We start from the raw sequence: 23,695 nt of genomic DNA on the forward strand, positions 1-23,695 counted from the left end.
CTCTAATTTAATCTTACAGCACTTTAAGTTTACTCTGATGGTGACTCTCCTATCTCTTCCTGGATAACAGATGGCTGTCATATTGGACCGAGGCTTCTTTCGCTTTGTCTGATGCATGAATGGGGAGTGCCTACCTTAAGTCAGACTACATGACAGAGAAAATACAGCATTTAAAATGAAATGGGTTTCGCCACTTCCCATCCAGCCCCATGTCTGTGATTCATTCACAAAAACACATTTCACATATTGAAACAACAAATATTCTAATCACCCTAAGTGCACGTATGTTTGCCTACATGAGCCACAGTAGACTGACGGGACTTTTTGCAGTTACACTACTTGAAAATTTTCCATTATGAAATCTTTTTAATTACTCACAACTTGAAACATTTGGGCTAACTCTTCACATGGAGAGTATCAGCTAAATGTTTTGGCTATTTATCAGAGCAATAATATGAAAAATTGTTATGTTTGGTAATTTAAAAACAACTCCTACAACCATTTACCTCAGCTCTGTTGCGTGGAATAGAAATTTCAGTTTGGGAGGGTTATGTACACACATACATATGTGTACAAATAAACGATATGTATTTTGAGTTAGTAAACCCCATCCAGTCACACACATTCCCTCCTGGAAAGGCGATGGAAGGATCAACCACATCCAGCCTCAACTGGTAGCTCTGTTGTAAAAATAAACCAGTGACTTTTATTTTTACAACAGAAGCTACTCAAACACTCAAATTTTTCCCCACCACCCCACTATTTGCCAATAACTCTCACTGTCCCACAAACAGTATTAATGTTCAAATATTATATGCCATTACACACAATTTTCTCTTTTATGGCCATACCCAACTTTTAGTCATTAGACCTGAGCAGTAGACAGTGTTTTATTTTTTTTTAATCACTATGATTCAGCACTACCTCTCACAAAATCAGCTTTAGCACTACTCCTCAATTACTTAAGACTTAATCAGTTCATCTTAATCAAATTTCATTTATGAACTTCTCATCATCACACACACAATCAATAAACTGTACTTGTCTCTATACTGTTAGCTGTTCCCTAACAATAGGTGTGTTCTTGTTATACTAACCTGAACTCATTACAGAACCACATAAATATTTGTTCCTGACAAGTCATTCTCCTAGCACAAGAGGGAACCTCAACCCATCCTGAATACAGGATTCTGTCAGCAAAGAACAGATCAGGAATATCATCTTATCTCTGGAACCAAAATCAAGTGTTTACTGTCAATTTTCTTGTATGACACTTGTAACCCTAATGCTGTTAAACCAATAAGGCCACTTTTTCAACTAAAAAGAAAAAGCGGTATAGTTCTGCTTTGTTACATACATGTAATTCTTTATTCATTTTTACATTTCAGATGGTATCATTTTCTTGAATACTTAAGTGTTTTCCGGTATGCATGTTCACTGGTAGATTTTTCTGATGCCACTGATGCAAGGCCACGGCAAGACCTGAAAATGATGGAGGGAAAAAAAACAACTGTTATTCCTGCATAACTTTCCATTGAAACATTAAAAAATTCTCAGCTATTTTAAAGTTCAAAACCTCACATTTTACTAGCAAGAGATCATATTTCTACTACACAAATCCAACACAGACAATTCTTCTTACATATGCCCATTCTCCTCCAAATTTAAGGTTACCAGCAACTTTTATTTATGTGCTAAATTAGACTAACCCAAAGACATTTGATTGGTAGACTCTACTTACAAACAACTTCCCGTTTTATAGTTCTCTTTTCAACACCATCCACTATCATTTCCCATGAGCAATTCTTTATGACTCCCACTAAATTTGTCATATGGCACTAGTCTTTGCTAGAATACTGCTTTGATACTTCAACTATTTTTGTAATTGAGACCTAGCTTAGTTTTCCCATCAGGTTTTTAGTGGCAAGACATTATTGGTGTAAGATCTTTAATGAAATGTGCTATTGCCCTGCTTCTGGTAGAACCCAACTGCACTGTACTTCAGAGCCAATTGCCTACCCGGTATCTTCACCGAGAACTTTTATTTTTGTTAAGAGTTCTCCTGAATTGGGATCTTAAGCACTATTTCCAAAGTACAGCTACCTCCACAAATGAATTCTGCAGCCTAAGTGGCACTTTAAGCCAGTCCGGTATCTCGGGAGTTGCTCAATTCCCTGCTGTTCATATGCTGTGTTTCGATTTTTAGCTGATAACATCCACACAGCACTTGACTTGCCACTGCTATGATAGGCACGCACAACGCTGCCTCCAATTCTGTGTGCCTTGCCTAAGATGCCCAGTCTAATAACCATTCTTAAAACATTAAAGACAGCCAGAAACTAATCTTTCCTAATATTTTGCACAGGTGCATGAATTTATCCATTAACCTGCTGTTAAGGCACCCATATGTGAAAGGTTTATCTGTTTTCAAACCTCAGATCTGCCTAACTTAGAAGAGAAAGCTTTCCTTGCTCTTTCATCTCCCAAATCAGATCAAGGTTGTACTTGGCCTAGGTACCTACCACTAAGAAAAGCCTCCAAAGCAAGAATCCTGAGAGAAGACTTGACCCTTATTACTCCTTTAGGTAGGGGAATATTTAAGTTATACTTTCTCAGCATTTCTAGACAACTTTGAGCCTAACATGAGACCATGGATTCTGTGTGGTGCACACAGGGAGATGCAGTTCCTGTGCAATGCAGACAGACTGTCTAGATCAGGACGCCGAGTGTACCAGATACTACTCCGGATCAGTGCGCTCAGGTTTTCTCCCCGCAGAAAACGTGTTTCTGTAACCTGAATCGACACTTGAGAAGATGCAGCCCTCACCCGGCTCTCGCTCTGAAACACAGTTGGAATAAATCCAGGGCATCCGCAGAGAGAGAGAGCACTCCAAGATTTCAGAGCACAGACCTTCGAAAAACTCAATGTCTTGGAAATCAATAGGCACGCAAACAGGGATACGTAAGTCAGTTGCGAAGTTAAGATGTCCTGTACAAAATGTTACCTTCTGTGTGATAGTTTAACCTTTTAACACCATTTTGGGGGAATCTTGTTATAATAATTAGGTATTTGGAAGAGGTGTCTTTTCCCTGCCCCCTACCGTGTTTAGTTGCTAGCTGACTGCTCATATTTGCATTTATCATTTTTTTGTGAACCGTGGGTATCATTTTGTGAACGGAGCATGGATTAAGAGAAAGAAAAAACCGACGTGTCTCTTGTTAAAAAAAGAGCATAGCTGTCCTGATTTTACTCTGCATAGAAATCCTACCTTAAGACAGCAATCAGTTACAGCGATAACTAATACTACCAGCACTCCATTTTTTACTGTACAGCTGTTTAACCGCATGATTAGAAGCAGCTTTATACGTGAGCTTGATTATTTTCATGCAAATACGTGGCTGGCTAACGGGGAGAACAGCTGCTGCTTAGCAACTGGAGGAGCACAGAAAGGGGGTGACTTGCTTTAAACCTGACTAAAACCTTACAGAGTCCATACAGAGTTTGAAGGCAGCTGGGGAAACGGGTGGCAGTGTTCTCTAACCACGACATTTCCTTTTGCAATATTCGACATCCTAGGATGTTGGCATCTTCAGGTAGCAAGGGATCAGCTGCAACAAAATGTGTACGTATACACATGCATGAACAACAAATAAAGTGCGTACTAAAGGCAAACCCTGACACACAAGCTGAAATGTAGGGAAATCCACAGACAGACTTTGTTTCCATCACCTCCTGTAAGGGTTACTGACAATACCATCAACACTTCTTTGACTTCAGCAACTTGAACGAGCGATCAACTTAGGCTACCGCAAGCCAACAGCGCTGCAAGCAGCATTCTCTTTTTCCTCCCTGCTGCTCAAACTCAGCCCCTGCACCGCCTCTTCCACTGTGCAAGCGCAGACACTCACACACCTACATAACGAGGCAGACGAGGGACCTGATCTAGGTTAAACATAACCCCAACTTTTTAGTTGGATCACTTTTACCTGGCTCAGTTCCCACATCCAATTTATTATGCAGCTATTCCAGTACTCGCACTACCATGAAGAGGGAGGCAGGGGACCTCTCGTGACAGTGCTGACTCAAACCCCTTCTGAAAATACATCCTTACCCCGGTGTGACCTTGCAGACAATTCTTTATTCTACTTTCATATCCTCCTTGCAGTCAAAGCGTGTTCTAAGAAATGAAGAGAAACTGAAAAAGTACAGCTAGGAGGAAATACCCAATAAATGTCTTCATGACTAAGACTACCACTTGGATCAAGCTACTTACATCAAGAAGGAAAGACACTTAATTTTTTCTTAAAGTGCCCTGCAACACGTTCAGAAATTGAATAAATAGCCTGTAGGAACAGGAAGCTGGCTCTTGGTTAGGTATCAACTCTTCTTGTCTCAGTCCCACTGTCTTCCTTTTTGCAACAGTTCCTCCTAATTCAAAACACAGCCCTCTCTGATTTAATAAACAATTTTTTTGGTAATGAAATAGAAGACTGATTGATGTGCTTTAGCGACTCTTGCTTTGTGCTTCTAAGAAGTTTCCCGTTCCAGCTACCCACACTGCCCTGCCATGGGTGGTTGCCTTCCCTTCAGCCAGGCTAGCAGGGGTGAACTTGTGCCTGCACCTCACACATGGCACTCATTCAGAAGGAGCCAGAATCACCCAGTAGCTTAAATGCCTAGGATTATACTCCAACCCAGCCGAGGTGCAGCTACACTCATGTCCTGCTGCCTATAACAACAGGATATGGTACTGGATTGGCACCTCCCAGTACAAAAGTGGAGTGCTGATGTTGTAGCACCTTACACCTATGTAGGAAGGGGTGCCAGAGCACAGCTGCCAGTGTTTAAAGATATTAGGATGTCTTTGGACATCCTACTGCCTTTGATAAGGAGTAGTTGGAAGGTACGGTGTCAAGGAAGTCCTACCATCACGTGAACAGAAAGGCAAGAGCACACAACGAGGTAGTGTCCATACCAAAATCTGATGGAAAATCAAGGAAATGTTGTTAATTACAGAGCAGTAGAAAACATATTAAAATACTAAGGGCTAGAAACTTTGTTTGGTAACATGCTTGGTAACCTCCTAGCGATTTACTAGTCTGCATGCAATTCAGGTGTTTGTTACAGAACGCTCTTTCACTTCCAAAGGTTTTGTTTTCCACAGATTAGCCTTGCAGAAGTAAATAATAATAATAATAATAATAAAATAAATAAATAAAAAGGAAGCTGTAGCTCGGTTATTATTTAGTTGAAAACAGTTTGGGTTTCAGCCTTATTGCAACTACTCACTTTTATGCTACGAGATTTTTTGAGGACCAGCAAGTTTGATGCTTTGTTTCTGCTTGCATAAAGATGAGTTTAGGGGATACAGGGGTAAACAAGTGAAAGCAAACAGCTTATGAAGGAGTAGCTGAACGCTTACCCTCGGAGCAAGCTTCCTGCTCATTACAGGGAAAAAAAAAAAAAAGGGTGGCAACCTGACCTGCCTTTTGTCTCATCCCCAACCCAAAACACGTGTGAGGAAGATGCGAAACACATGTTTTACGCCTTGGGCTCCTGCCGGGCGCTACAGCTCCACACCCCCGCCTCCTGCCACCTCGCACCCCCCACACCCAGGCTGTGCCGGGAGGTGGGGAGGGCTGCCCCCATCCCTGAAGGCAACCGCTTTGCCCCCTCCCACCCCCGCTGCGTGCATTTCGGGCTTTTATTCCTCTTTCTTCCCCTCCTCCCCGCCTCACTCACCTTCCCGCGGCGAGGCGGCGCGGCCCCCAAGATGGCGCCGCCTCCGCCCTCCCCTCAGCGCCGGCCGTGACGCCATCATCATGGCAACAGCCGCAGCGCGCGCCCGCGGGGGGGGAGGAGTAAAACGAGGGGGGGGGGCGCGCGCACGCGCCCGGAGCGGGAGGCGGAGGCAGGGAGGGGAGGGAGGGAGAGGGAGAGGGAGGGGGCGCGCGGCCGTGCGCGCGCGCGCGCGAGGAGGGAAGGGAGAGAGGAGAGGGAGGGGAGGGAGGGAGGAGGCGGGCGGGGGGCTGCGCGCGCGCCCTGAAGGCGGGGGGGGGGTGGCGGGGGGGCGGTTGGAGCCGTTGCGGGCTCCGGTCGCGCGCCCCTGTCTGTGGCGGTGCCGGTGCCGGTGGCTGTGGCGGTGCCGGCGGTGGCTGTGGCGGTGTCGGTGTCGTCGCGGCCAGCACCATGTTCTCGGTGCGGATCGTCACCGCCGACTACTACATGGGCAGCCCGCTGCCCGGCCTGGACCCCTGCCAGGCCCGCTGCCGGGAGGCCCCGGCCGGGCGGGTGCCCGTCGTCAGAGTCTTCGGCGCCACCCCCGCAGGTAAGGACAGGGACGGGGACAGACGGACGGACGGACGGACAGACAGACAGCCCGCTCCCTCCCCTCCCCTCACCCCGCTGCGGCGCGGGGCCCGCTGGCGGCGGGCCTGTGGCCGCCCGCCCGGCGGCGCCTGTGGTGGTGGTGGGGGGGGGGGGGGGGAAGGCAGCTCCTGCTCTTTGTGGCTGGGTCGCGGCCCCTTCCCCTCCTTCCCCCTTTTTCCCCTTTTTTTTTTCCTTTCCCTTTTTCCCTTCCCCTCCCCGCCTCTCACCTGCCGGCCCCCCGTGAAGGCTGGGGAGGGAGGTGTGTGTGTGTGTGGGGGGGGGGGGGGTGACAGAGGGGGGGAGCACTCACCCAGCGCTTTATTCCTTAATTATTATGACCATCACGCTTCCTTATTATCATTATTATTCCTTATTATTCCCTATTATCCCCCCCCCCCGGGGGCGGCGGGTGCTGCAGTGCAGGCGGGCACGGCCACATGTTGCCCCCAGGGGCTGCCCCCCCGGGTTCAGGGTTTGGGGGGGGGGTGGTGTTTGGGTTTCACCCCCCCCCTTTTTGCTGTCTCGGTGTGGTTTTTGCACAAACAGCCTCCTCTCCGAGGTGTCGAGGGGTCACCGCTTGCCTTCCCTTTATGCTTACGTTGTGTAATGCTGACCTTGGGGATTAAGGTGTTTCTCCATGTTTTATGGACGTGTTGGAAAAGCCACCCCTCGTATACACCAAACGTGAAGCGAGACAAAAAAACGTGTAACAAAACACCCCAGCAATAGCAAATTTCCGTCATCCGCTCGCACGGCAGAACAGGCATTTTTCATTTTTTCCCCAATTATCTGCTCCCAGATACAGGGAGACGTGAGGCGTTAAAGCTGTGGTGAGCTGGTGCATCTCCAGCCCCGAATTGCCAAGTGGATGAGTGGGATTAATAGATGCGATATTGAGGTAGTGGGGCCTATTTTGTTGTAGCTCTAATTTTGCATACAAAGGAGATATTATGTAATAATATTTATGTAATGGCACGAGTAGCTATTTCATTATTAAAAAATGTAGAGCCTGAGGTTGTCTGGCAGGTAGCAGGCTTTGTGTGCGTGCGTGCGTGTGTGTGGTTAACTCATTAAGGCTTATTTTCTGTAAAGAAAATGTTTAGGCTGTGCCATATCATGAATGTGGCATCCTAAAGTAAACAGTGCAGTCGTTTAGTTGTCCGGCTATTAGGAACGCAGTAGGAAACCCTTGGCTTCCCAAACCATAAGCTTTAATGTTAGTTTGCATAATTGAAGTGTTTCTAATTCATCTTGGTTAGAAAGCACGTTTTACTATAGTCTGCAAAGGAAGCATGACTTGGCTGTCCTCTCCGCATTTCCTTGTTAAACTTTTTTACGGTGCTCTTCTCTGCTGTCCACCTAATGTTTGTTCATTGTCTTCAAGCGTTTCTTATTGCACCTCTATCTTTATTTTTTGAAATCAACGCAAAAAAAAAACTGCAAGCCTGTCTGCAGAGGTGTTGGGAGTAAGCAGTCATTGTCAGAAGCAGAGTGCCTGACCTCGGAGAGAGGGCTATCTGATTCTTGGCTCGAGAGTCAAAATATAAAATGAAATCAAGTGCAGTCACATCTCTATTGATGTTTTCCTTGAGGGGAGGAAAAAAAAAAGGTAAAACCAGCGTGTGATACACCATATAGGGCAGCGGTGTGTGCTTATTGTCTGGTTTACAGGCACCGTGATGCTTGTCTTCACGTGAGCTGGTCAGGAGGAGAAGAGCCCCTTCTCGTTGGGTTTAACGTGTGCGTCTTGCCTGCAGGCCAGGTGTTCAGTTGCCTCGCTGCCTGCGTGACAGCGAAGCACCACGTCTGCGGTGGCTGCTGCACCTCCGGCGTGATTAGCTCGGCACGGATCTTGGTACGTTTAAAGCTGCGCGTCCATGCTGTGCAGCTAATTGGGAGTCAGGTTCAGACCGGGCTCCAAACTCCACCTGCTGAGTGACGGGAGATTGATTGGTGCGCGCGAGTGGTTTGTGCAGATGTTCAGAAAGTTAAAACGCCTGGCAGCAGTGTGTCTTGTGTCTGGGACCAGCAGTGGACCTTGGGTCTGAAGGCACGTGCTCTTCCTGCCTCTTCTTCTGCGGTCAAAGAGGCGTATGAATGGCAAAGGTTGCCAGGGCTCTTATCTCTGAGGGCTTTTTTTGTAATCCTACACTTAACCATTGATTTAGAGATTGTACTGGCAAACCATCCCAAAATTAAAGTGGTTTGTGGTAACGGTGGTTGGGGGAGGTAAAGCGAGGCTTCTGGTTAAAAATAACGAAGGACTGAACTCCCAGAATGGGCTGTATTTGTGACAGTGCTCGACAACTTCTTTAGGTCTTTTGAAGAAGAAGAAGAAATGTCATTCTATTCAGCGAGACCACGCGAGTCATCTGTTGGCGTCCTACATCTTTGCTGAATAAGAGCTCAAAAGGCAAGGAATCAAAACTTTCCTTAAGCCCAGAGCCCGCCTACTATTTTCTGTTTTTCTGTGAGACACAAAGAGCAAAATTCTGACTGCGATGGCAAACGGCGAAGTGAAGCACTGCGAGAATTTCTGTCTGAATGCATCTTAGCTGGTTAAGCCATTTCGTTTTGTTTTAGCGGTTTGGTGCTTGAAAAGCAGACTTGCACGTCTGTTGGCATAATGGATCGGGCAAAAAGTGAAAATTCAGAAATGCTGCAACGCTGCCACGGTGGTAATACAGTAAAAGCAGTATTAAATTCACGCTTTGTTGTGTAAGATCATAGATACTATTTGATGTAGACGTCTTTGCATTTCTAAAGGAGCCTCGTGATATTGCTTCTTACGTTTAGAAACAATAGGCTTTAATTCACCAGGTAATGCTTAACTATGAAACAAGATCTCATTATCTTCTCAGGCAGTATTTCTGTTCTGCTGGCTAGCAATTTTTGTAAATGTTTTTTTTTATAAAAACAATAAACCTTTGAGAAATGGCAAGGCCTGTTGGTAAGAATGAAAGCACGCTGCAAATTGAATTTCCATTTCTGTACGGTCCTTTCTTTAATTGGTGGCTCTTGAGTTGTCATTCCTGTTGCTGAGTCGTGGCATGTGGAGCTATCAGGGTTGTGATTTATTTCCCACTAGCTCTTGGCCATTTCAAGGTCTTGGAGTTTCTCCGCAGGATTTCACTGCCTACCTCCAAAGAAGTATCTGAATGCTCAGCTGCGTGTTTGTCAGGTGTTGTTCAACTGCTGAAAGACAGAAGCAAACTGTAAATCCATCCATAAAGAAATCCGGGTGAGAATACGTGTCGTGTTACGGGAGACAGTAATAAATGAGCTGCGGTTGCTAAATTAATCACTTCACTTAACGACACCGAGTCCAAGTAGCTGAGGACACTCTTAAGGCACCCAGAAGATGCCTGTTGGTGCACGATAATGGGTATTTTAAATGGATAGTTGAAATATTAAAAAAAATAATAATAATCTGAATTCAGGTTTGGGTGTGATGTGAGGCTGACACATGATAAATTTTACAGAAATGGGTACATGTTTTGGAATTGCTTTGAAGGCTGTTAGGCTGGGAAATGTTTGTTCAATTGATGGAAGAGACTTTGGGGAAGGCAGATTCAAAATTTACCTAAGGAAAAGCGGTGTGTGATTTGAGGGATAACATAAGACTGCTGTCCTCAACTGCCACTGTTCATCTCCTTTTGAAGAATTTTTATATTTTGTGTTACGAAAACACTGATTCAAGACTGAATCTTACTTCAGGGCAGCACAAAAGCTCAGCCAAAGAAGAGGATGTTTTTAAGTTACTTCTGGCCCTGTGTTTTTCTGAGGCTGGGCGTAATTGAGAGCAGGGCTTTGCAGCCAACCAAGTCTGAATGCATTGCAGGTAGGCAGCTGAGTTGGGTTTCTTGGTTTTCCGAGAGGAAGAAAGCAGAGGCAAATGCTCCAGCGCAGATCTGGCTCCCTTCCAGCGGCGGTAGCTCTGCTATGACTCAGTGAGGGGGCCTGCTTATCTTCTCCTGTTCTTCCCTCCCCTTTCCCCCCTGCGCTGACCTGGCTAGGCTGTATATCTGATCCCATCCCAGTGTCTCTCTCTCCTCCCTTGCTGCTCACTTGAGAAGGAATGAGCTCATCACAGGAACTCGCTGCTTCTTATGCTCAGCTCAAGATGAACCTTTTTTCCTCCCTTCATTCTTGCTACCGCTCCAAACACGTTGTCCAGCGATAGCCGTTCCCCGTAACCTCCCTGTTTCATTATCCCAGCGTTCACAGCCAGGGATCCTTCTGGTTGCCCCTGCTTCCAGTGTGCAGTTCTCCAGAAGTGGGCTCTTCTCTTACGGCCTTCCAGTCCCTTCACTGGGGGAATATGAGGATGCAGAATAGGTTGCAGCCTTTGTGGTGGGGCTTATGCCTCTGCCTCATCTCTTCACTCTCCTCCCTCAATACACCGAGGTACAACTGGCCTGGGGCTGCCCAGCGTAGCCCCACGTCCAGCATACCAGTTCTGCACTGGGCAGTGGCAGCCTTCTCATTCTTCTGCTTTGAAAAATAGCCTCATGCCCATTTGTTTTGCTTTTCTCCAGAGGTTTGTAGTTTCCATAAGACGTGAACAGGGCTCAAGTAGGAATTGAGGAATTTGGGATAAAGCATTTATGCTGAGATTGTTCTCAGTGTTCGAGGTCTCTTGGTGATGTGATTGGAGGTCATTAGCCAGTAACTTACCCAATTTGTAAAAACAATATGTTTTCTAGTCCATTTTTTGTTTCATTTGTTGGTTTAGGGTTTTTAACTTTTTTTGTTTTGTTTTGTATTTTTTAAGAACTGTACTTTTTTGGAGTCATTTGTTACCTACTTTGTACAGATTGCCTGCTGAGGTGTTTGAGCAATGAGAGGCTGCCTGAATAAACTGTGAGATTCTGCTCTGCTGGTATGAAACTCGTTAAGTAGCAAATTAAGTACCTGTGTATGTGTAGACTTGCTATAATTGTTTCTTAAATAAACCTTAAAATACTGTGACAAAGCTGATATTCCAATTAGAATCCAGCCCATTGGTTTCATAACCATTGTTCTGCTTGTGGCTGGAGAGCAGCTCTTGGTCAAGTCGCTGAATGTTTGTGCTCTTGTAATTCAATCAGAAATAGATGTGTAACTGGCACGATGTGCCCAGAACCCCGTCAGCTGTTGTAGAGCCCCGAGTTTTTCACCAAGTAGCCGTGTCCATACTGAGTGTTGTCCACAGCACCTGGCTTGGAACTCATTTCTGTGCTCAGCACCCCTGGAAGCAGCTTATCAGTCTCAGATACCACTTCCAGTTCTGCTACATATTTCTTGTGGGTCTTTTTTGGCTGCTCGCTGAAATATTTTCTGTTTCGGTGTGTAAGAGGAACCTCCTCAAAATAACACGCTGGGCTGAAAATAGTCGTCTCTCTTATTTTTACCAGAGTAGCACATGGATGTCACAACTGAGGTTGGCAGGATTAGGCAATGTGTAAACACTCAGTGAGAAACAGCTCCTGCTTAGTAATTTTTGCAGTCTGAGCAGACAAGATAAATCTCTGGAAGAAGGAAACAGGTGTGGTAACACCATGCTATCCATTTCTTCTCAGTCTCCTCTTTCAGGCTTCCAGTATCGATCACTTAATACCCTGCTCTGCTAACTGTTGTCATTACCCTGTTTTTGTCCTTTCCCCTTGATTGACTTGATTGACCTCAGCGTGCCTCTGAGAAGGACGAAGATGACAATGAAACGAGCTGTTCAGTGAGAGGCAGCAAGAAACGCCCGCGCTGAAAGATTTATGTTGGAAGTTTGGTCTCAGATGAAGCAGCTGAAATCTGCCGGAACGATTGGACGGCATCACTGGAGATTCAGCCTCTTGTTGTGGGAGATCTGCTGATCAAAGTCTCAGGCCAATTAGCAGCAAACCTTTGAGTGGTTTTGTTTTTTTTTTGGGGGGGGAAGAGGGAGTTGTTTTTTCTAATTAAACATTCTGTATCTCCAGCTGTCACAAAGCCGGCCTCTGACAAGCCTGCATCTCTTGCACCTAGCCTGTCATTGCTGGATGTCAAGTTGACCCTTGATGGACTTGCTGCTTCCTCTCTTTGCCATGATGTATATACTGTCCCTGCATATTAAAGCTGCGTGCCTTCCTCACGTTCCTGTGTACGGCTCCTCTATATTAACTTGTTCTGTGGGGAAAAATTGTTTCCCTGTCTATTGAATTGCTATCGTGCATTTCAGGAACGTATTCTTGACAGATGGTGAGATATACCTGGGTAGAGAAAAGAATGGATTTGCATAGGGTCCCACATCACATCAATAGCAAAACTGATAACACAATGAAGCAGTTATTGTCTGCAGGCAGTATTTTTTTTTCTGTGATACTACCCTGCCCCATGATAAATTCATGTAAATAGCAAAATAATGTTCCTTTATATGCAGAGAAAAGTTATAGTCATGGTAACAATTATAACATTAAAGCCTAGACTTGATTAACAGGGTCCAGGGACTGGCTGGCAAGATCTGCCATGAAATCTGCATAGTTAGGCTGTAATTGCACTGTTGCTCATGATACCTCTGTGTATTCTGGTGAAAACAATTTTGCAGAATGCAGGGGAAGAATCAAATCTGTGAGCGTACAAACAGGCAGTGTTTTCCTGATTGTGCTACAGTGGCTTTAAGGATGAGGATACAGCCCCAAATATGCAAGAATCTAAACAGATACCAAAAAAGTTTGTACGAGATGAAGGGATTGCCTGAAATGCCAGCATTTGCACAGGCTTCATTCATGCACGCTTGTTAAGCTTCTCTTCTTTCAAGAGCTGTTTTTTTTACAGAGCAGCTATAAGGTGCATTAAAAGTTTGTGGGTATTTTGGCCAAGCGCTTATATAAAAACTCGCACTTGCTGGCCAGGAGTGGCTTGTGTGAGATATTACAGAGCCATTTGATGTCTGGATGCTCTGGCTTTTCCCTGTCTTGCCATCAGCGTGCAGACAGCCATTTCAGATAATTTCTTCCACTGCTCACGTATGTATGCAGCCCTCACATTGACTGTGTGTTTCTGAGCTCACGTGTGTGGCTTTGGGGTAGATGTGCGTGCCCTCTCAGATTTTCAGGTTGTGGAGTCTCCCTTCTTGGAGGTATTCAAAACCTGGCTGGACATGAGCCTGGGCAAGCGGTCCTGGTTGGGCCAGGTGACCTCCAGAGGTCCCTCCCAACCCTTGGGTGCTTACTGAGACCGCTCTTGGCAGCACGAGGTGCTCCGTACAGCCTGTTCCTGTGCCCAGGGCAGCATGGTGGCATCCAGAGGGTGTGGAAGGGCTGCCAGCAACCTGGCTTTGAGTTGGGTACGTTACTGCTGGAAAAGTTCCTGGAAGCTCTTGGTAGTATTACTGAAAGCCAGTAGAGATTTGGAAAGAGCATTCACTGCATATACCATTGCTGGGCTGGGCTCGTCCCTCAGTGACAGGTTCCTTTCCCCCAAATTACAGAGAGAGCATGAGCAGCCACTGCTGATTTACATTCAAATTGCACCTCTGTACTGTTTGCTGACTAAAGGAGTGTTTACTACAGCAAGGCTGCATGTCCTATTTTAGGTGCGATGTCAACACGCAGCACTCGGTGCGAATATTGAAAGGGCTGTGTAATGTTGCACCTAATCCATAATACTTGGCATTGCTCCTCAGGGGAGGTTTACAATACAAGTTTTCTGAGTTTTGTATAATGAGATGTATAATGAGTCGTTCATTTTGTGTTGGAAACTACCTAGGTGGTTTGCTGTATAGCACTGATCCTATTAAGCAGTGGGGATTGGAAACTGATTCAGCCCTCGTTTCTGCAGGTACTGCCTTCAGATCAGTAATGAACAAATTTTTATTGCTGCCACCCCTATTATATTTATTATCCAGATGAGGGGGTTATTTTGTGGATTTCTTAATATAGCAGCTTTTATGTTTCCTTTTTAAAAGTTACCTCTTTAACCTCGCAAAGGTGTTACAAGAGGCTTTCATTGCAGATCACTCTTCCTTGGTGTTCTTCTGCGGTGTGTTTTTATCCGCTGACCATTAAGCAAGAGGTTCTCTGAATTCATGTTTATAAGCAGCGAAACCCATTTTAATATCTGTAAGGAATTAGAAGGGATTAAAGGCTCTTTTTTGTGTTGACATACACTGACAATATTTTATAAATACTTGGAATCAAATATTTTAATATTTGAGCTGTTTGAATTAGCTTTATAGAACCATGGCTTAACCATCTTTGCTGTTAGGCCTAAAAACTGCTGTTAGCAGTAAAAATAACCCAGTGCTGCTCTGACTCTTAGCTGCTGGTGCATTTCCTACCACAGCTGGGGATGCTGCTGAGGTATGCTGCTGGCTCGCGTTCATCCAGCGCTCTGAGGTCCTTCTCTGCAAAGCCTCTTGTACAATGTGTGGAGTCGTTCCTCTCCAGGTGAGGACTTTGTGTTCCCTTTGCTGGACTTCCTGATGTTGCCAAGGTCCTGCTGAATCTCACAGCACAACCCTCTGGTGCGTAAGGCACTCCTCCAAATTTTGTATCATCTGCAAGTGTGTTGAGGGTGCACCTGTTCAACGTCCAGGTCACTGAGGTAATCGTTAAACAGTACTGGCCCTGTATCGACCTCTGGGGTATACCACTAGGGACTTGCCTCTGTGTTACTGCAAGACTTCTCCTCACTCACACTTAATTTCTTACTTCCCAGCATAAGTCATGGCCATTTCAGAGCTCTTCGTAGCGTGTTTTGTTGTTACCTCTTCGTTTATTTAACAATGTCATCCTCTGGGTGACTGAATGTGTGCTTCGTTTCATTCCTGCTTGCAGCCAGGTTTGTCTTGCAGTGTTTGTAACACTTATACGTGGATATCTCAAGTGAAGTATAACTACATAGACCCCAAAATTGTTATTTTTGCATTCTCTGTTTTTTATGGTGTGTTTCACCTGAACAGAAAATGTGGGAATGAGACAAAATAACTGCATGTAAGTCATCTTTTGACTAAAACTGTGTTCTGTATCACAGTTACTACTTGAAATTCTCCCATTTTCCCTACTTTGGGAAAAGTGGCATTTGTTGTGAATAAAGTAATTTAACTTGCTGTGGTAATTGAGGCCATTCTTTATTACATTTTTAACGAATAGCTCGTCATGAATTTGTGCATTCCTCTGTACTAGACAGGTTTGTAAACCTGCAAATCCCATGCAAAGGTGACCCTAGTATCATCACAGGCTGGATTCCTGTTTTGAGTCTGATGCATTAAAAAAGAAAAATCCAAACCAAAAACCTTAGGATGGGTGGGAAGAAACAAAGTTTTGCTAAGCATTTACAGACTGTGCCAGCGTGTCAGATTTTGGTGAGCTTGTGTTCTTATGCCAGCAGTTGGAAGCCTAATCAAAGAAATAAATCGGTGTTTTTAACCACTGCTGTAATAAAGATGAAAGGCTTGAGAACAGAACCCAGTTGTTTTAGACAGTGTGCAGATAATGGTGGGTAGTCCTCACTCCAAGAAAATTGTGTTCTGCTTAAACGGGACGTTAAAAGGTGCAGAAAGAGCGATCCGTTAGGAAAGCAGATGGCGTGGCGATATTGCTAGTCATTATTTCGAAGTGGAATTTTGTAGGAGGGATTGCCTGAACGGAAAAACAGGACGAGGGGAGGACGTGTTGAAAGGCAAGCCGGGAGCGGCCGGGGATATGGAGAGCATGTGAGGTGAGGTGGGGAGGGGGAGGCGGGTGAAGCAGTGCTGAGGGCCAGGCCTGTGGAAAACAGTGATGTTGGAGCAGCAACCACAGGGACCAGTTATCTGAGGCTGCTCCCTTCTGGTTTCACTCGCTTTGACCCTTGGGGCTGGTTTATCCCCTGGAATTTCTTCTCTCCAGCCTGGTGGCTGGAAGCAGAGGAGGTGTTACACGAGGCTTATTGCTCTGTGCAATGGGAGAAGAGGAAGAAAACAAAGCCCCCGGTAGCCAGAACTGCCCGAGAGGTGCGTAGCGTCGTGGAGAACTACAGTATCCTCAGGAGGATTTGCAGTTTGCAAGCACCTCTTGTGATGTTGGCTTTCTTGAAAACTTGTATCACTGTTTGTAGGTGAAGAGATGTGAAAATGCAAATAAAATGAACTCTGAATATCCTGTGTTCCACTTCCCAATGCATCAGTGGCAATAAAATAAAACCAGGCAGACTTCAAGCCTTGCACTGCAGTGTGAAGCATGCAGGAGAAAATACATCTTTTGTTGGCAGAGGAAGATAGATGGGTCCACAGAACACGAGTATGTATGTGGCAGATGTGTAAATTAAAAAAGGAGAGGAATGAATCACTTCAAGTGATCAGCTCTTTAGTGGAAACGATGCTTTCAGTAGCTTGCTCTTAGGTTGTGTTCCTCAGTTGCCTCCATACAAACCTTGCTCGCTTCGTGTAAGCTCGGTGTGTTGGGTAGGGAGACGCCTTAGCAAGGCTTTATTCTTCCCAAGTTCATCTTCAGCATTTTCAGAATGTTGTTCTCTTACACAGCCCACTAGCAATGCAGTGTTTTAATTTGACAAATAACCTGGCTTCTGTAGCTGCCTGACTCCTAGCAGGCTGTTTACTTTCACCGAAAATTTGAATCCTGTGGTTTTAAAGGGTGAGTGATTGCATTTCTAACAACACCCTCCTGACCAGAGATTTCATATTTTGATAGCAGTACCTTCATGATGAGAAGCTGAAGTGTAGGCATTTGAAAAGAACATGGTGGAGATAAAATGGTGATGAAAAAATGACAGGAGACCAGAATGATGGTGGCACGGGCACCTTTAGTCCTTATTCAAGGTCCTTTCTTCTGTGTGACTAAAAGAAAGGCGAACACCGTGTGATATACATACAGTATGCTCTAGTGGATTCAGGTGACTGAGGTGTTTCTTGAAAGCCCAATAGTCCCATGTCCTGTGTTCTCACAGATACCCTCAGTTACATCGTTGTGAATGAGCTGAGCGAGCACCGTAACAGTTAACCTTACGCACAGCTTTATCAAATGCCAGGCAGCACTTTTAGAAGTTGCTCTCTTATTTTCCTAGTCTGGATGCAGCTCAAGTGAGCAGAATAATTTACATGTTGCATGTTACGTTCTCTGCTACGTGGTAGACAACTCGCAGGCAGACATGGCATCGTTACCATTTACGAACCTTCTGCAGGACGACTTAAACTCCTCTGAAAAACATTTCGTTCTTAGAACAATCTTAAAGAAGGGGTGAAGGCTTAGTGGGAACTAGGACAGCATTCACAGGGGGGTTGGCTATCGGGGTAGTGCTTGGGCTTTATATTTTTAATCCTCTGGTGTGTATACATCTCTTTGAGTCCTGTGCGAGTCCCATGTTAGCCCAGGCATAGGGTTTCTGGAGTAAAAAGCTGATTCATCGCTTAATCAAGTGTCTATATCTAAATATTGTCCTCTTGTTGCAGATAAAGCCTCAGCTATTGCAGCATTCATAAATATAGGCAGAAATGTCAATGAGTCTCTTTCAGTTCCTTTCGAGACTTTGTGATAAGTTGGTTTAGGAGAAAATCGGATGAATAAGATTGCATTATAATGCTTTTATCGTCTGAAGATAGTTAATTTGATACACAGCAGTCGGGGGAAGCACAAGTAACGTTTAAAACTGTAGTACAAAACGTTGGCAGTTTTTGTAGCTGCTCTGCAGCAGCCATCAGTTAAATCTCAAAGCTTGATCGTACAGGTGAATATGTGTGCACGTCTCTAAGGTTATTTCCTATGAGCTTTCAAATCTAGTAGCTTGCATTTTTTATTTTATATTAATATTTTTCAAGGTTTTGTGATGTGCAATATTGACCTGGAATTTTAGTCCAAGGCTTTGATGCAGTAGCAGTCACTTTGCATGAATGTGGCTTTCTGAAGCCATTCCTTTTTTTTTTTTTTTTGCTTTGATTTTGTACAAATGCAATTGCGCTAGTGATTTTACACTAGGAACTCACTTAGAATTGCAGGGAATGGGAAAGAGGAGGGGAAAGATTGATGCAATGCATTTGCAGAGCTGAGGAGGTTTGGGGGATTTGTTTTTATGGAGGTAGGCTCAGTCTGTTGCCCTCAAATAATTGGGTTCTTCGTGCTACTACAGCATAATTTAGGTCGTGACTATTCTAGGGCTGAAAATAACGTTGCAGGGTATTTAGTGAGCTTATGTTTGATGTTGTAAGAAGTAATTGGAGAAGGGTACACGATTTTCTACTGCTTTTTTTTGTTCTTAAATGTTTCACATTACAGAAGCTCTGCAGAAGGATTCTGCTATGTTTCAGCTGATCAAAACACTACAAAAGGCTGTTGCTGGTACTGGAGAGAGTGTATTCATGTGAAGATTGCAGGAGGAGACATACAGAGAACGAAAATACAACTGAGGGAATTAGAAGTCCATTGCATCTGCAGTTGTGAAGGAGTCTCTTTTTTTTTTGTTCAAAGCATTATTAGAAACAGTTTCTAAATTTCTGGAAATATGTAGTGATTTGTTACAGATACCAAGCCCTTCCTGTAAGGAACTCATTACTGTACCATACAAAGTTAGATACATTCTGGTATTCTGGGTGTAAGCCAGGCTCGTCAGTATCTGTAAACTGTATGTTTAAATGTATACCCAGAAGCACAGCCTTTCTGATGGAATAGACCCCAGTGTTGCTGTTACAAATCTCATGATATCCAAAACTTTATTTAAAACTACGTTAAAATTCAGTCTAATTTTGATTTTTCACCTCTTCTTGCAGTTAAGTTGTAACTGGAAAATCCTTCAAGTGTTGTATTGCAAGCTTTTATTTTCATACAGCATCCAGGGATCACTGGGGGCATGTTTTTAGGATAGGTGAGGGGGAAAATGTGGTAGGGAAAGCTATCCCCTAAATCTTTAGCTCTGCCAATATTTAATTACTGGAGTGATTGGTTATGATTGCAGCCTCTTGATGTTATACTTGGAAGGGTATATTTTATTTGTTGCTGTAGGCTCATTAGAGAAAATGAAAAAGTTCGTAAAATATTGTTTAAAAATAGTTGTTTTTTTTTTTTTTAAATAACTATAATGAAGGGTGCCAGTGTTACATATACGAAGGGAATTATTTCTACTAAACTTTTATAAAGGTGGTGCCAGTTCTTTTTTGGCATCTAAGTATTGTTAAAACCAGGTTATTGCTACTGATTTGTCAGCTCAAATCTGTTGGTGGCACTGCTGCTACTTGCCTGAATCTTACAATGCCAGCGGAAAGGGCAACATGGTGTGGTTGTCATAGTGGTAGGGAACTGGACCTGCCTTTGGGAATTCTTTTCTTGTTCCAGCTAAGGGGAAAAAACAACACAAAACCACCGTTGTTACTGCTGTTAGAGTGCTGATCAATTATATTTTAAAAAGAAAGATCTTTTCTCCTCACAGTGCTTGTGTTGCTCTCCATTTTGAAAGAAATGTGAGAACTAAATGTGGCTTTAACTATGTAATGCCTTTAAAAAATCACTTTAGGAAAGAAAATGAAATTACATATTCTGCAGTGCAGCAGCCGTTTTACAGCGTCTGATTACAATAATTGTTTTCTTCCCAAGCACTGTGTTTTAAGCACTCTCTAATTTTAGCGTTTAATGTATTGTGATTATTAGTACACAATATAAAGGAACTTTATATTCTCTGATATTATTTGCCAGCCAGGATTGGAACTGAAAAGAGAGAATATGTGGGTCTTTGGTGGATTTTGTTTTTTCCCTGTAAGGAAGCAGTCTTTTGTTTTTTTGGTTTTGTTTTTTGTTTTTTTTTTTTAACCTTTTTGTGTTCTTTTTTCTATTTCTGATGATTTTTGAGGTGACCAACAGAATTCACCACCGTGGTACGTTCCATATATTACAAGGAGAAAAGTGTGTTTTCATCAACCTGTGTTTTAGTAGCTGCCAGCATTTAGAAGAAGGAAATCTCCAAGTTGATGTTGGAGGCTGGCCATGTAAGAGGATAAGGCGCCAACTGCAGGGAGCGTTGTTTTTCTGGCAAATAGCTTCTGTGTACACTCATCCCTAACTCGGAATTAAATCCGATCTGAGCTGGTTTCCGACTTTGCGAGTTACTTGAAGTTCAGCTCTGAATTAACGAAGCACAGGTCACATCTGCAGTGAAGATTGCTGCTGTTTTGACTGGGTTTGGGGTTGTGCAAGGGCTTCAGGAGCTCTTTGTCCCATTCAGCAACTTTGCAAAGAGGCTCGGTTGCAACTGGCCGTCAGTGCCTCTCATCGCTAACCTCTGTGGTTAACTGTTCAGCTTAAAAAAGACTTCTAAAATCATCTCTCGCGAGGCCCAGGGGTACTTCTGCTTAGGCCTAAGCATAGACAAAAGGCTTTACTCCAGAGAGGGTTTGTCATGGCTGGAACTCATGTTGTTTGCTATTAAGATTTGCTCAACTGGTTCAGAAATCTGTAAAAAATCAGACATTTCCTACTGTTGCTAAGGAATATGATGAAAATGGAGTGACCTTCTCCAAAAGTGAAAAATAAACAGCGCAAAAGAAACTAGATAAAATTAAAACATGATTTCGATTAGCAAAATGTGGAAAAAAGTGGGAAATGTAGTAAAAGATTATAATTCCTGTTTACTTCGAAATAGGCTGCCTTTTTCTTTGAGGGGGAACACGAGTAGTAATGCTCTGTAATTGTCTGTTGGTAACAGAGATCTCGATTCCCTAGATATTGAACAGTAGCAGCCACAACGACAGGATTAACGTGTCAGATCTCATGGTAAAGATGTCTGGTAAGTAGCCAGTTGCAGGAAATCACGTATGAGATCTTTCTTTGTTGTAAGACAGCTTCTTAATATTTGCGCTGTTATTAAAATTTCAAGCGACGATTCCTCGGGTGCAAAGCAGTTTGTCCGTAGATTGTCTAGTTAATTGGGTTCTGCAACATCAAGACCTGATTTTTGAAAGTACATAACATTCACAATTCCTATAAAATCAGGGTATTTCTGGCTGCGTCCAGGAGTTCCGCCCTTATGGTCTGTCTTTTTTTTTTTTTTTAATGGAAATGTGCTACAAATGTTTTCCTTTAGAAACAATAATTGGAGTCCTGTTTCCTTCTAATGCGTAATTGTCAAGGGTAGTTACTTATTTGTAGGGGAGAATAGACAGAACTCATAGTCTCATTTCTGCTTTGCGTATGAGCTTAAGCTTTTTGTTTCTTAGGGCCATAATTTTATGTGATTGGCATTTTTCTTGCAGTCATAACTTCAGGGATATTTTCTCCTCTCCCTATGGGAAGTTCATGTCCCAAAGCGAATTTTAGATACCATGTCCTGAAAACCTGATAATGGCAAGAAAAATCTAAAGACTTGCCGTATCAAACCACTGCTCTTTTAGGAAGTACCTGTGTTGTTTGGTCATTAGTTTGTACTTTTGCTAATGAGAATAACTATAAATGGGGTTAAATTCTTGCTAATTCATGCATACAGCGAGTGAATGAACTTGTGCTTTACATTGCGTGGGTCATTTTTAATTTGCTAATCAAGAGTGAGGATTGAATGACTTGTACAAGGTCATGGAGTGGTTGAAGAGGGATTCACCCCACTTTTCTTGCCTTTGGGTGCCTTAATCACAGCAGCATTTAAGATAACAGTACAAGGCCGTGCCTCTAACAATTCCACACAAGATCCATGCCTTTTTGCCATAATTTTGTGTGCAGAGTTGTACAACGAAAGTAATGAGAAATAGAGTGGAAACAGACATTGTGGAATATGTACTGAAAAGTCATAAAACAAAGGGTGTTATTAAAAAGCTATATTTTCAGGGGAAATAAAGATGTCCATTTTCATCAATTTCAGCTTATTTCATTAAAGTTTATGCTTTTTTTCAGCACATGTATTAGTAAGGTTTCTGAGTATTCTGTCCTGATAAATGATTTAGGAGTGACAGCACAGCGTTTTGTTTCCTGAAGGTTTGAGTTCCAATCGTGCTGTGTCTTCTGATGTTTTGACCCACTTTCAGATACTAGGCTGTATGTATGCTAGTGCACTTCCACTTTCTAAAAAAATTATTTGAAGGCTAGTCCCTGACATAGTTTGGCTCGCACAGTTCCTTTCTTTAACAGAAAAAAAAAAAAAAATCCTGGACAGGGAAACTTGGCAGACAGTCATATTGGAAAATAATAAACATGCCTCTGCCAGAAGTGTTTGAATTTGTTACAGTCATCTGGTCTGGACTAGTAGCTGCTTAGAGATCTATGAATAGCAACAGGAGAGGCAGAGGAGCAATTTTTCTACAGGCATAGGGTTGAAACGATGCGTATTTGGAAGTTTGCCTTTGTCATCAGAGTTAGAAACGTAGCTCTTAAAGTTTTCCTGGGGAAATTAATAACATGTAATATGAGATAGAATTCAAAAATTTTGGTGGGACATTCATTTTAGTACAAGGCAGTGAAGAAACTCCCCAAGTGGCACTGATGAATGATGTTCTGACCAAAGATAAGGAAAAAATAGCCTAATCTATGTTTTTAGTTCTCAAGGTCTTTTGTTACTTCTGATGGCGATTCTTCTCTACTGCTAGAAACAAAGGAATTCTTTGTCTCTCGAGGGGCCGGAGCTCCAGATGTTCCTATAGGCAGCTTCTCGTTAGAGTTGCCCAAGCCTTACTGTTACCTTCTCTCGATACAGAGTTTTCAGGTTGTTTTCCCAGTTCACAGCCATCACTCTTATTAATATGATGTAGCAGTCACCTTCTGTGTGAGAAGTTCTTCTTGATCTGTGGTTTTCTCTGGAAGCACTTCTCATGTATTTTACTTTTAATATATTCATCTTAGTTGATCAGGCTTTTAAATGATCACTAAGTGTTGTTCCCAACTATGTAAATACTTTTTAAACACACGTTTATTCCTGGTTATGGTCATGTGTTTGCTGCAGTTGTCCAAGTGTTGGAGTGTTCACTGGAAGAATAAAAGTTGAAGAGCAGTAGGATGTTAAGAGTTCAGATTTGTTTTGTTCCAATGATTTCCTGTGACACTATGGAAGGTGCTTCTGATACCTATAAAAAGAAAAAAAAAGCAGAAGAGAAAACTAAATTAGTAAATTGGGACAGTGCTGTCCATGTAGTCTGACCAAAATAATTTAAATCTACATTATCATATTGCCTTTTGGTCTAATTGTCAATAAGAAACATATCCCTTCTGTTTCTTTATTGTCTTGGACTTTGCTATCAATACTTCTAGTTTCTTTTGTTGTGGGTGCCAGAACAAGTTGAGGTATGTCTCTTGTTTCTTAAACTCATTGTTAATAATGGCATCTTTATCATCCAGAGGGTTGAATTAAACCGACTCAGCTCTTCTCATAAGGGCCAGGAGCTGGGACAGCAAAATAGATTTCAACATC

The 23,695-nt window shown here is 43.3% G+C and overlaps 1 protein-coding gene across 1 annotated transcript in view; it reads left to right on the top strand.

Moving 5' to 3' along the window:
- Positions 1 to 6,058: 6,058 nt before the first annotated feature.
- REV3L (REV3 like, DNA directed polymerase zeta catalytic subunit) overlaps positions 6,059 to 23,695 on the top strand; it is a 115,394-nt gene continuing 97,757 nt past the window's right edge. The window contains exon 1 of the mRNA XM_027454696.3: positions 6,059 to 6,329. Coding sequence (XP_027310497.2) covers positions 6,191 to 6,329 — 139 coding nt within the window. The 5' untranslated portion in view covers positions 6,059 to 6,190. The remainder of the gene's footprint in view (positions 6,330 to 23,695) is intronic.

The sequence above is a fragment of the Anas platyrhynchos genome, chromosome 3 (genome assembly GCF_047663525.1).
Source record: "Anas platyrhynchos isolate ZD024472 breed Pekin duck chromosome 3, IASCAAS_PekinDuck_T2T, whole genome shotgun sequence".
In the NCBI taxonomy this organism is placed as follows: Eukaryota; Metazoa; Chordata; class Aves; order Anseriformes; family Anatidae; genus Anas; species Anas platyrhynchos.